General features: G+C 45.9%; 1 protein-coding gene across 4 annotated transcripts in view; it reads left to right on the top strand.

Moving 5' to 3' along the window:
- The first annotated feature begins 10,894 nt into the window (after positions 1–10,894).
- Positions 10,895–13,061, top strand: part of LOC147306239 (paired box protein Pax-7-like) — a 104,543-nt gene continuing 102,376 nt past the window's right edge. Inside the window, exons 1-3 of one of the 4 annotated variants that reach the window (XM_086276358.1) lie at positions 10,895–11,364; positions 12,161–12,396; positions 12,621–12,762. In XM_086276358.1, the coding sequence (XP_086132484.1) occupies positions 11,280–11,364; positions 12,161–12,396; positions 12,621–12,762 (463 nt within the window). In that variant the 5' untranslated portion in view covers positions 10,895–11,279. Of the gene's footprint in view, positions 11,365–12,160; positions 12,397–12,617; positions 12,763–13,061 lie in introns of all 4 variants that reach the window. The other 3 variants (XM_086276360.1, XM_086276357.1, XM_086276359.1) reach the window with 3 other exon arrangements.

A 13,061-nucleotide genomic window follows, 5' to 3' on the forward strand; every position in this document is an offset into this window, starting at 1 on the left:
AAAACTACACAGCCCAAACTGACAAAACAAAACTGTAAAAAAAAATCAACATGATTGGGAAGGCTGCAGAAAAATACCTTGGAATTAATGAATTGGGATGGGAGACAGTTAAGGAAATGCTGAGTGGTACAAGTCCTAGTCATGGGATGGTTCTTTGTGGTATTAATCATTCTACAAGGGCTTTGTTATATGCACTGTAAAGAAAATTCTGTAAAACAACAGAAATATTCAGGCAGCTGGGTTGCCAGAGAAAACTGTAAAATAATGAAAATTTACTATCACATAAAAATACAGAAATATTCAGTAAATAAAATACAGAAAATATCAGTATAATAATGAATTAAATGCTCCCTCTTCACAACGACGGACCGGTGCAGTGTCCGCATCACTGTGTCCACAGCACCAATCCGTCTGTCAATCTTTGGCTCCCTTCTCCCATCACTCGCGAACAAGACCCCGAGATACTTGAACTCCTCCACTTGGGGCAGGAACTCATCCCTGATCCGGAGTGGGCACTCCACCCTTTTCCGGCTGAGAACCATGGTCTCAGATTTGGAGGTGCTGATCCTCATTCCCGCTGCTTCACACTCGGCTGTGAACCGTTCCAGTGCGAGCTGGAGGCCATCACTCGATGAAGCCAACAGAACCACATCATCCACAAAAAGCAGAGATGAGATTCTGAGGCCACCTAAGTTAAAGCCCTCCCTGGTCTGCCAGTCCAGCGGTACTGCCCCTGATCTCCACGCAACATTGTAGAGGAGTGTCAACCAGGACAGCCCTACAACGTCCAGAGCCTTCAGGAACTCGGGGCGGACCTCATCCACACCAGGGGCTCTGCCACCAAGGAGTTGTTTAACTGCCTCAGTGACCTTGCCCCTGGAAATTGGCGGGCCATCCCCGTCATCCCCATCCCCCAGACTCTGCTTCCTCCTTGGAAGACGTGTCAGTGGGATTAAGGAGGTCCTCAAAGTATTCCTTCCACCGCCCAACCATTTTCTCAGTCGAAGTCAGCAGCGCTCCGCCAGCGCTATACACAGTGCAGGTAGAGCACCGCTTTCCCCTCCTGAGATGCCTGACGGTTTGCCAGAATCTCTTCGAGGCAGTCCGAAAGTCTTTTTCCATGGCTTCTCCAAACTCCTCCCACACCTGAGTTTTTGCTTCAGCCACTGCCCGAGCCGCATTAGCCCGTCGGTACCTGTCAACTGCCTCCGAAGTCCCACAGGCTAACCAAGTCTGATAGGACTCCTTCTTCAGCCTGGTGGCTCCCTTCACCTCTGGTATCCACCATTTGGTTCGGGGATTACCACCACGACAGGCACCAACCGCCTTGCAGCCACAGCTCAATGCAGCAGCTTCGGCAATGGAAATGCTGAACATGGAGCATTCGGACTCAATGTCCCCAGTCTCCCTCGGGATGCTGTTGAAGATCTCACGGACTGGGGCCTCTGCTAGGCGTTCCCAGCACACCCTCACTATGCATTTAGGTGCACCGTGTCTGTCTAGCGTCCTCCCCCACCACCTGATCCAACTCACCACCAGGTGGTGATAAGTTGACAGCTCAGCTCCTCTCTTTACCCGAGTGTCCAGGTCTGGTGATAGGATTACAAAATCGATCATCGACCTACGGCCTAGAGCGTCCTGGTGCCACGTGCACTTATGGACACTCTCATGTTCAAACAAGGTGTTCGTTATGGCCAAACTGTGATTTGCACAGAAGTCCAATAACAAAACACCGCTCGGGTTCAGATCAGGGAGGCCGTTCCTCCCAGTCACGCCCCTCCAGGTCTCGCTTTCGTTACCCACGTGAGCGTTGAAGTCTCCCAGTAGGACAACAGAGTCTCCTGGTGGAGCACCTTCCAGCACCCCAGCCAGGGACTCTAATAAGGCTGGGTACTCTGAACTGCCACTCGGCGCATAAGTGCGGATGACAGTCAGGACCCGTTCCCCGACCCCAAGGCGCAGGGAACAAACCCTCTCAAGGTTCAAGGTTCTTTATTTGTCACATGCATAGTTATACAAGTATAACACACAGTAAAATGTAGCCTGACACGGTCCTTGACATGTGCAAAAATGGGGGGGGGGGGGGGTAGAGGAAGAACATTATGTATATATATATATAGTATATACATTGGGTGAATGTGCAGTAATAGCTGCAAGCAGGTGAATTCTGTACATTAATAAGAATAGACATCTGACTATTTTACAGAATAGACAATATAAACATATTTAAAATTAAAGGAATTTGGAATGTCATCCACCAGGAAGAACCCCAACGCACCGGCAGCAAGCCGAGGGGATATTAGAATACCTACCCCAGCCCGCCACCTCTCACCAGGGGCAACTCCAGACTGAGACAGAGTCCAGCCCCTCTCCAGGAAACTGGTTCCAGAGCCCAAGCCATGCGTAGAAGTGAGCCTGACTATATCTAGCCGGTACCTCTCAACCTCATGCACTAACTCAGGCTCCTTCCCCACCAGAGAGGTAACATTCCATGTCCCAATTGCCAGTCTTGGTAGCTGGGGATCAGTCCGCCAGGGCCTCCGCTCCTGGCCGCTGCCCAGCACACAATGCACCCAACCCCTACGGCCCCTCCTGCAGGTGGTGGGCCTGCGGGAGGATGGGCCCATGTCCCCTTTTCGGGCTGTGCCCGGCCAGGCCCCATGGACTAAGGCCCGGCCACCAGACGCTCGCCCTCGGGCACCCTCCCCGGGCCTGGCTCCAGGGCGGGGCCCCGGTAACCCTATCCCGAGCAGGGTAAACTGTTCCCTCACTGTTTTTCTCATAAGGGTCTTCTGAATCGCTCTTTGTCTGGTCCCTCACCCAGGACCAATTTGCCATGGGAGACCCTACCAGCGGGCAAAAGCCCCCAGACAACCAGAGGTGGGTCGAGTATCCAAAAATTGTACTCAAGTAAGAGTAGCATTACTTTAAAATATTATTACTCAAGTAAAAGTGAAAAGTAGTCGTCAAAAAAGTTACTCAAGTAAGAGTAAAAAAGTACTTGGCGAAAAGACTACTCAAGTAGCAATATACTTTTCATGTTCGTGCAATATACCTTTCACGTTTGAACAATATAATACCACATTCGTACAATATAATATTTATATTGTACGAACGTGATAATTATGTATATTGTAATAACGTGATATTATATTGTTCAAACATGAAAGGTATATTGTACTAACATGATAGTATATTGTACAAACATGAAAAGTATATTGTTAGAACAATATACTTTTCATGTTATAACGTTATATGGCTCTATTTTTCTTTTGCCTGGGTGGCAGCTCTACGCTTCCGTATCCGAGGCTTTTCAATGTGGCCTCACAAAATTATCACGACTACAACAACCACAAAAAGAGTTGGATGGACATTGCTACTCAATCACAGCTGCCTGGTCAATGTTTTTCATTAGTAATTTAGCAAAGTTGATGGCGTGTGTGTGTGTGTGTGTGTGTGTGTGTGTGTGTGTGTGTGTGTGTGTGTGTGTGAGTAAAAGACAGAGAGGGAGAGCGAGGGACAGATTTTGTATGATAAGCTTCATGTTATGCACGCACAGTTTGAGTACTCAGGTCGCATCAGAGCATCAGGCCGTATAGTGTGAGACCCTGCATTGTGACCTATGAACTTCTAACCCCTGCAATTTAATTGTACAGTTTGAGCAGGAGCTGAATAACGTGACTGAAAAAAATCGCACAGTGTTTGCCCAGCTTAATGCAGACTGTTTAAACTAAACAAGTTGCTGTTTCACATAATAAACCCTGTCACCTGCAGTATTGCCTTCTGTTTTAACAGTTAAAGCAGTAGAGACGAGCTGTTTGCATGTGCATGGAACTCATTAACCAGGCTAGCTGTTAGCTTATAGCTCATGCTAGCTAACCAGCGAGCAGTTAAAAAGACAGCTGGAGCTCCACAAAACACCCACAAACTTATCTCACTACAACGTAGCGCCGAAAATATGACTCGCAGCTCGAGCTCGACACAGCTGCTGTAACATAAGACTGGCATCCAGCTAACCACAGCTAAAAAGATATTTAGAGAAAACTTACTGTTTCCTCAGGTTACACGAGTTGAGTTGTTTCACGCTGAAAAGTTGGTTTGTTTTGGCTCTCACTGAAGACACCGACACTGCAGACATAGCTGTTCTTTTGTACTGCTTTTAAGCGAAACATTCTTTGTATGTGAGGAAAATGCTGTTCATCGTCTTCAGCTCTAGCGTAGACTCTGCCATGTTTTCATGTTTCTTCTTTCCGTGTGTCCGCTACTTTGAAACGCTTGGGCCGTTCTGCCCGCCACAGTTTCAAACTGGTCATGTGACTGCATGGCCACATCTCATTGGTAAAAAAGTACCAGAAACTCCACTGGCGGCATGTTATCTAATGTGTTAAACTATTTTTTTTTTTAGTAACGAGTCGAATTTTGCAAATGTAGCGGAGTAAAAGTACCGTTTCTTCTTCATAAATGTACTCAAGTAAAAGTAAAAAGTATCGTGCAAAAAGGGTACTTTAAAAGTACATTTTTTTCAAAAACTTACTCAAGTAAATGTAACGGAGTAAATGTAACTCGTTACTACCCACCTCTGCAGACAACATAGCCCCTGGGATCCCTGGAACACACAAACCCCTCCACCACGATAAGGTAGCGATTCATGGAGAGGATGATGCGGACGCTGCACCGGTCCGTTGTGGTGAAGAGGGAGCTGAGTGCAAAAGTGAAGCTCTCAATTTACCAGTCGATCTACGTCCCTACCCTCATCTATGGCCACGAGCTGTGGGTAGTGACCGAAAGAACGAGATCACAGATACAAGCGGCAGAAATTAGTTTCCTCCGAAGGGTGGCTGGCCTCTCCCTTAGAGATAGGGTGAGAAGTTCAGCCATCTGGGAGGGGCTCAGAGTAGAGCCGCTGCTCCTCCAGATCCAAAGGAGCCAGTTGAGGTGGTTCGGGCATCTGACAAGGATGCCTCCTGGGCGGCTCCAGGGTGAGGTGTTCCGGGCATGTCCCACCGGGAGTTGGCCCCAGGGCAGACCCAGGACACGCTGGAGAGATTATATCTCTTGGCTGGCCTGGGAATGCCTTGGTGTTCCCCCGGATAAGCTGGAGGAGGTGGCTGGGGAGAGGGAGGTCTGGGCCTCTTTGCTTAGGCTGCTGCCCCCGCGACCCGGCGTCGGATAAAGCGGATGAAGATGGATGGATGGACTAAAACAATATATGAAAGTAATGAGAAAGTGGCCACTTTCATGAGTAAATCATATAAGCCTTATATGATTCACTATATGAAGTAGGCCACATCTTATGCAAGTCTTTTATGAGTTTTTACTATTTCTTTTCCATATGGCCAGTAGCTACGACTTGCTCCTTCATCAGCGTAGCCTGGTGGGTGGAGGCGGCCAGCAGCTCCGCTGCGACGCTGAGGACTGCTATACGCTGGTATAACAAGGGGGCGGGGCCAACCGAACCCAGAAAAACACACTCAACCCTCCAGCCACCAGATAAGTCCCCCCCGCCTTTTTAGTTCTCATGTTGAACTCGGTGAACTGCTTAGACAAGTGGGGGTAAAGCAGGAGTGAACTCACGAGCAAGACACTCGTGTACAGAAGGAAGCTTAGGTTACTGAGCTACCGAGTGGTAAATGGTAATGGTAAATGGATTGATTCTTATATAGTGCTTTTCTAATCTCCCGGAGTACTCAAAGCGCTCTATACAACCTGCCACATTCACCCAGTCACACCCATTCCACAAGCACTTTCTCTATACATAGTGCTTTCTAAGTACATTCACACTCCGATGGATGCATCGGAGAGCAACTTGGGGTAAGTATCTTGCCCAAGGATACTTGGCATGCAGACTGGAGGTGCCAGGGATCGAACCACCAACCATCCGATCAGTAGATGCCCTGCTTTACCTCCTGAGATACAGCCACCCCAGTGGGCCCCTGCTGGCCGCGTAAACTCACAACATGTGGGCAATATGCAGGAAGCCGACACTGCAGGCTGGAGAATTCTCACTTGCCAGCTGACATATCACACACAGCGAGATTTGACTGGCACGTAAACTGGTGAACCCCAGGAAATATGCCAGGGGAACACAGCCTGCAGCAACAACTAGTAGGCAGCAGCGAAATTGCAAGACCTCGGGAACAGAAAGACACCCACAATAGTTAAAGAACTCACTAGCCAGGCAAACCTCAGCAAGGACCCACTGGCCGCGTGAACCCGCAAGACCGTGAGCAATGTGCCAGGGGAACAGCCGGCTGCAAAACCCTAGGCGAACGCCAGGTGTGCAATCCGCAAGACCAGGCACCAGCAGCTAGAGCCACAGCAGCTTCCTATCTTTTTAAAAAAAGTAATTTATGTATCCTTTTTTCTGCAGTTATTTGTTAACATTTTTTAACAAGTCTCAGACACGGCTCCTGAGCTATCCCAGCCGAATCTCAAACTCCAACCCACAGATTTTCAAAGGGATTTAAGGCTAGTCCAGGCCAGTTAATAATGTTCATGTTGGTTGTCTGGGGGTAGTTCTTCAAAATGCATGTTTAGGTTTCACTCTTATAGTCCACTGGAGCACAAATTGAGTGTCATCTTTATGCTACAATACACACCATCCTAGTCTGACCCTCAGGCCAGGGTTCCATTCCTCAACTGTCGTGGCCATCTGCAAGCCATCAAACAGCATTCAGCCGTCCGCTACCCCACGGTGGTAACTTGGCTCTTGTACCTTGTGTCTCCTTGTGTTCTCCGCTAACCAATCTAGGATCGTTACTCACCTCACCTGCAGCTGCTTCCTGAATGCTGGATTTCCCTCTCTACTCACCTCAAAAGGCTTCGCTGGCTCTACTCACACACCTCCTCATTCCTGCCCTCCAGCCTGTCTCTCACATATGGATGATGCAAATGGTTGGATTACCCTCCCTGCATGAAACACTCACACGGCTATTAGGGTATTAAAAAGTACAGGGTGGGCCATTTATATGGATACACCGTAATAAAATTGGAATGGTTGGTGATATTAAAGTTCCCCCTCACATATACTCATGTGCCACAAACAGGACTTTAATATCACCAACCATTCCCATTTTATTACGGTGTATCCATATAAATGGCCCACCCTGTAGAATGATTGGTAGAGCCTTCAGGCCCCTCTTGCGTGAAACCAGTTTGGATTCAGGAGACATTCATTCTTTCTAATGTTAAGATTAGGCTTAAAACTTCCCTTTTTTATAAAGCTGGGCTGGATCAGGTGACTGAGAATCCTCCCTTAATTACACTGCAACAGGTTGCTGGGGGATTCCCAGATTGCGTGTTTCTTCTTTTTTTTTTTTTTTGCCTGTCCCGTTTGGCTCTTTTGCCATCAGAATTATTGTCTAAAGGCAAAGAAAGATGCCCAACGGATTTACTTTACCAAATTGACCATCCCAGCCTTGCCGTAATGGTCCATTTGATTCACCTTTTATTGTTTATTTTATTTTCACTTGCTGAATACGGGACAGACTTGACTGGGGGAAAGAAGGGGAGAAAGAAAGAGTGAAAGAGAAACAGCTGAGAAGAGGGATGGGGGAGAAGGGCAAAAAACAAAAACCAACAGAATGGGCAGAAATAAAATGCATATATCGATCACCTGGATCACCTGTTGAGAAAGAAAAAAAGAAAACAAGCAGAAGAGAACAAGAGTAATAGAATAAACAACATCACAATGATATATGGGAATATGACAGTAAATACTAAATATTAAACATTATTGTGCAGGACATAAGATTAACAGAACACAGTGTGCTTTGAGGTAGGAGCCAAAAAGGGTGTAGTTTGTGGGTGTGATCACCCGTGTGTACACCTGTGAGCATGGACGCGCTTGTTTTTTTAAAAGGTTCCTTCATGTAATGATCTGCTAGAGGGTGTGGGGGGGCCACAGCCCCATCCTCCAGGGCATGAAGCAGGTATGGAGGAGATCAAAACTCCAGACATCCAGAGGCCCCCAGAACACGAGAGACCAAGGAAGACTAATAGAGGGGCAGCCGCGCCACTGTTCCAGAAAGAGCTGAGGAGAGTCCCAGATGAGGGCTCACTCAGCAGCCGCGCTGTGACGCCCGTGAGCTCTGCCGGCAGCCAACTGTGCCTGAGTGACCGAGCCCCAGGCCGAGAGGCTGGGGCCACCCCACCTCCGAAGTGGCCCGAGCGAGCCCCAGGCTCCAGGCCCCGATAAGCGGCTGCCAAGGAGTGAGCCGGTGTGTACCTGGACGCCCATCCCCAGACACAAAGAACCACCAACGCACCGATGTCTGAGGGAGTCCGCCACTGGCAGGGGAAGTGGTGGTGGGGGGAGATAGGCCTCCAAACCTTGGAGGGCCTGAGATGTCCCCAGAGAGGTGGTGTCTGATACCCAACCTGACATATAGACACAGACATACAGGCACACACATATACAAACATCCATTCCCACCCTCATGCTCTCATATGCACTTACTCCACACTCAACCAACGTGGAGACAGACATAAAGAGACGCTGTACACACGATCAAAATCCCCAAGCGTACTCTACGAACCGGGTCTAGGTACCCTTGTCCCTGGAGGGGGGAACTGCACCCAGACCCAGGTGGTGTTACCCTTTTCCCTGCGGTGGGGAGAGGCAGACCGCCCCGACTCCGCAGCAGCAGGGAGGCCCCACACTCCAGACTGCAGTTGGACGGCCAACTCCTCCTCCTAGCCCCCCCGCTCCAGCAGACCGCAGAGAATGGGGGTGAGAGAAGACTCCAAACCTCCCTCCACCCGCTCATTGTAGTGTTGATGCATGTGTGTTCTAAGGTGCATTTAAAACCCAGGAGGGCATGGAGCTACCTGCCAGAGAGCAGCAGGTAAGCGCATAGTCCCTCCTGCTAGTTTGCGTGTTTCTTCTTAACTCACCTTTTTGTCCACTAACTATGTGTACACCATTCTGCATTTAACCACTCTGCATTTAATCTTTAGTTAGTATTAATCTCTTCTGATTGTAGAAGATGGCTTTTCCCTAGGGATTAATAAAATATTCTGATTCTGATTATTCTGATGGCTGCCCCTCTCTCAGTCTGGTTCTGCTGGAGGTTTCTTCTTGTTAAAAGTGAGTTTTTCCTTCCCACTGTCACCAAGTGCTTGCTCAAAGGGGGTCATATGATTTTTGGGGTTTTCTACAATAACATAGTTTTTAGTGTATTTTTGTAGAGTTACAGTGTACCTTACAGTGTAAAGCATCTTGAGGTGTCTTTTGTTATGATTTGGTGCTATATGAACTGAACCACTGAACTGAATTAAATTCAGCTGTGTCAGAAAACATCCTAAGGATGTACAGTTAAACCAGAATTCATAATGTTTCTTTAGTAAAGATCTGTATATACTGTGGAATGCTCCTTCCCCACAAAAAAAGCTGTTGAACAGTTTCACTGATATCACAGGGTAGAATACTTTGAATCCACAGCAAATGTTTCACTTTTTCTTATAACACTTTGAAGCCTTCTCTTCTGCATTCAGGATGTTTTTAATGTTATGTAGCATTTTCAGGCTTTGCTTGGTATCATAACATCCACAAAGTGTGACAAATAAATTTGAAAAAAGACACACCTATTAATTTAAAATAAATAATTTTATACAAACACTATCTGTGGAATTCTCAGCTCTAGTTTGAATAACGGCTGCTGATTTGACGATTTCAAATATGTACTTGTATATAGTACATTCTTGCAGTACATCCCTACGAATGCAGCTCATGTAATGCAACAGTTCTACTTTACTCTAAATACCATTTATCTCTCAAAAGACAAGTTTTCTCTCAGGATTTGTCTCAGGAGATTCAGTAGAACACGATGTCTGCAAGAGACTTTCAGGGCTCTAAGAAACAATAGACTTTTCTGATTTGTCTGCTTGGTCAAACAATAAGAGCTGATCACCCGTAAAATTGCGCCTATTATTGTATCATATAGTTGATCAATTAGACAATTAATTCTATGTGTGAATGTATCTATGTATGGACTGAAACTTTAATTCTAAATTTTTTTTAAATGTAGTTTTAATTATAAAGAATATATTAAAAACACAACCATATGTAGTCATTTTTTCATCAAAATAAATAGGGGTAAATAAATAGAAAAGAATAGAATAGAATAGAGTGCCTTTATTGCCACTTTACAGCTGTACAGTGAGATACAGAGCATCTCCAACTCAGTGAATAATAATATATTATATAATAATATAATATAATATTGATTATCATTATCTCCTCACATTCAGCACTGGGTGTATTGAATTTAACACATTTATAATTTTTTGATCTGAATTAAAATTGATTAATATAAATCCTGTTGAGCTTTTTGTGAATGCTTCACTTAGAATCTTACACAATTTTTTGTATTTCCTTTTTTTAAGCTTTTCAGGGTTTTTTTTAAAAATTATTATTATCATCATTCAGAGGACAGACACTGCTTCACAATTTTATTTATTTTTTCAAACTTTTAGAAAGACGTGATCAGAAAATGAGACATGGAAAACACTTTCACCTTAAAGACTAAAAGTGTCAAACCTTGAGGACTAGCTTGTGTTGCTGCTTTTGGCTCAAACTGCTTTAAGCTTCTTTTTTCCCAGCTGTAAATAAAAGGAAAGAGTGAGCACAGCACACGTCAATGCCTGCAGCTGTTCATTATAGAGTAGTTGCACTGGCTTGCAGTAGCCTGTATTTGACAGGTGCTGGTGTTTTGTGTCCATCCAGTGTGACGTACAGGCGGATGTGCGGGTGTGGAGGATGTGCTAAGTCTGTGTTAAGGCCTGCATTTTCAGTGTGAGTGTATCGTGTGTTTGGTATGTGTGTGTGTACGTTTGTGCGTTCTTCGTTCTCATTGGCTGCTGAAACTTGTTGGAGCCTTTTCCCCTCAAATAAGAGAAAGCGCCAAGAACCTATTGGTTCTCGCGAAAAATCGTCCATTCTCCAGTCCGCCTGGTCCGGACTTCTCCGGGAGAAAATAAACTGATGTCAGACAGAACAACTGTATACTGCGAGCACATTAGCATTTTAAGGACTCCGCTCCACAGCAGTCCCGTGTGCCTGAATGCTGTGGGCTCACATTTTAACATCCAACCGCCGTTTTCGTTTGTTTGCTTGTTTGTTTGATTTTTACTCCACGCTGGATCTGACTGCCACTTTTTATCCTCAGAACGCGTGTGACCAACAAATCAACTCTTGAATCGGACATCTAACGTGTCCATCTTTTTTCTTTTTTCTCTTGTCTTTTTTTCTTTTCTTTTCTGTTGTTTTTAATGCTACAATGTCGTCTTTGCCAGGAACGGTACCACGAATGATGCGCCCGGCTCCCGGACAGAACTATCCCCGCACTGGATTCCCTCTGGAAGGTAGGAGCTTGACAGTAGCCCTGAACAACCTCTCAGACTCCGGTAGATTTTTTGCGGAGGCTAAAAAAAATGCGAGCCTAATTTGAAGATTATTCAAACAAATATTCTGCATTAAACATTAAAGGCACGTGAGAAGACCTTCAGCGTGCTTAACAGTTAAGGCCTCAACTCCAGGGTAAACTTTGTGTGCAAGGACTGGCACTGAACACAATTGCATGAATAAAGGCAAGTGCCCCCCCCCCCCCCCCCCCCCCAAAAAAAAGCTCACGTTGCATTATTCTTATGCTAATACAATTTCCGTTGTATTATTCTTATGCTAAATATTAAAGGCCCCGGTCACAAGCACACTTAATCATCCAGTGACCACTTTGTCAGCGAATTGAAAACGACTAGAAATTCCAGAGAAAACAGAGACAGTCTCTACAGCACTTGGGTTGCTTCAAGTTCCGCGCGCCTGGAAATTGGCACCCACCGGCAGAAGCAGAGGATCAGTCCAATATTTGGACAGCGTGACGGCGAACAGTGAAACGTGGCAGCAGGTGCTCTTCACCTCCTCTGCTTGGCATGTGGAACTGTGAAGTGTTAGCCCTTAATGGCGATCAAATGAGATTTGAAAACAATTGACACGTGGTACTGTCAGTGAATACTGGCAGGGAATAGCTGAAAGAACACCGGGCTCGCATTAGGTGTGATTGATAAGAAAAATAGCCTGTCATCAAACTGGATTATTTAATAACAGACAACAGTCTGCGCTTAAAGCCGCTCTGTACCGAATCTGGCCTTGTGTCATCCACAGTATCTACTCCTCTGGGCCAGGGACGGGTCAACCAGCTAGGGGGGGTCTTCATTAACGGCCGACCGTTGCCCAACCATATCCGACACAAGATAGTCGAGATGGCCCACCACGGGATCCGGCCCTGCGTCATTTCGCGCCAACTTCGTGTCTCCCACGGCTGCGTGTCCAAGATCCTCTGTCGCTACCAAGAGACCGGGTCCATCCGACCCGGCGCCATAGGTGGCAGCAAACCCCGGGTGAGAGAAACGATCTAAAGGACAACACGGATAATTGTCTGTCAATACCACTAGGCTAAATGATAAGTTAGTAATCTGTAGATTATCTGTAGGCTTCCACAGCCTTGTTATAGTTTATATTTCCACCTGCTTTCTAAAAAGTCACTCGAAAGATTTCGGGGCCTGTAGCCTGTGGCTCAGCTCACTCTCCTTGTTTCTGTGTGGCTCACGGCAACCTGCAGCAGGTAGCCACGCCGGATGTAGAGAGAAGGATTGAAGAGTACAAGCGGGACAACCCTGGCATGTTCAGCTGGGAGATCCGGGATAAGCTACTGAAGGACGGGGTGTGTGACAGAAGCACAGTCCCTTCAGGTGAGGCCTCCTCTGGTAAGCGGCGTTTAATTCACAGTTTTACTCTCTGAATTTTGCCCTCCGCGAAGAATACATAAAAACAGACTTTCAAATCAAGGAAGTTATCACGAAAAATATATTATTATTATTATTAATATTATTATTATTGTTGTTGTTGTTGTTGTTGCTATCGTTGTAAATGGTAATATGGTAATAACAAAAATAATAACAGTACAATATAATAAAATAATAATGATATAATAATAGAATAACAGTGAATTTAATATAAAAACATTCTTCTTCTTCTTCTTCTTCTTCTTCTTCTTATTATTATT

This window comes from Aulonocara sp. 'chitande type north' Nkhata Bay, linkage group LG20 (genome assembly GCF_057382095.1).
Source record: "Aulonocara sp. 'chitande type north' Nkhata Bay isolate Kocher_YH1m ecotype deep benthic linkage group LG20, A_spYH_male_GT1.1, whole genome shotgun sequence".
Lineage (NCBI taxonomy): Eukaryota > Metazoa > Chordata > Actinopteri > Cichliformes > Cichlidae > Aulonocara > Aulonocara sp. 'chitande type north' Nkhata Bay.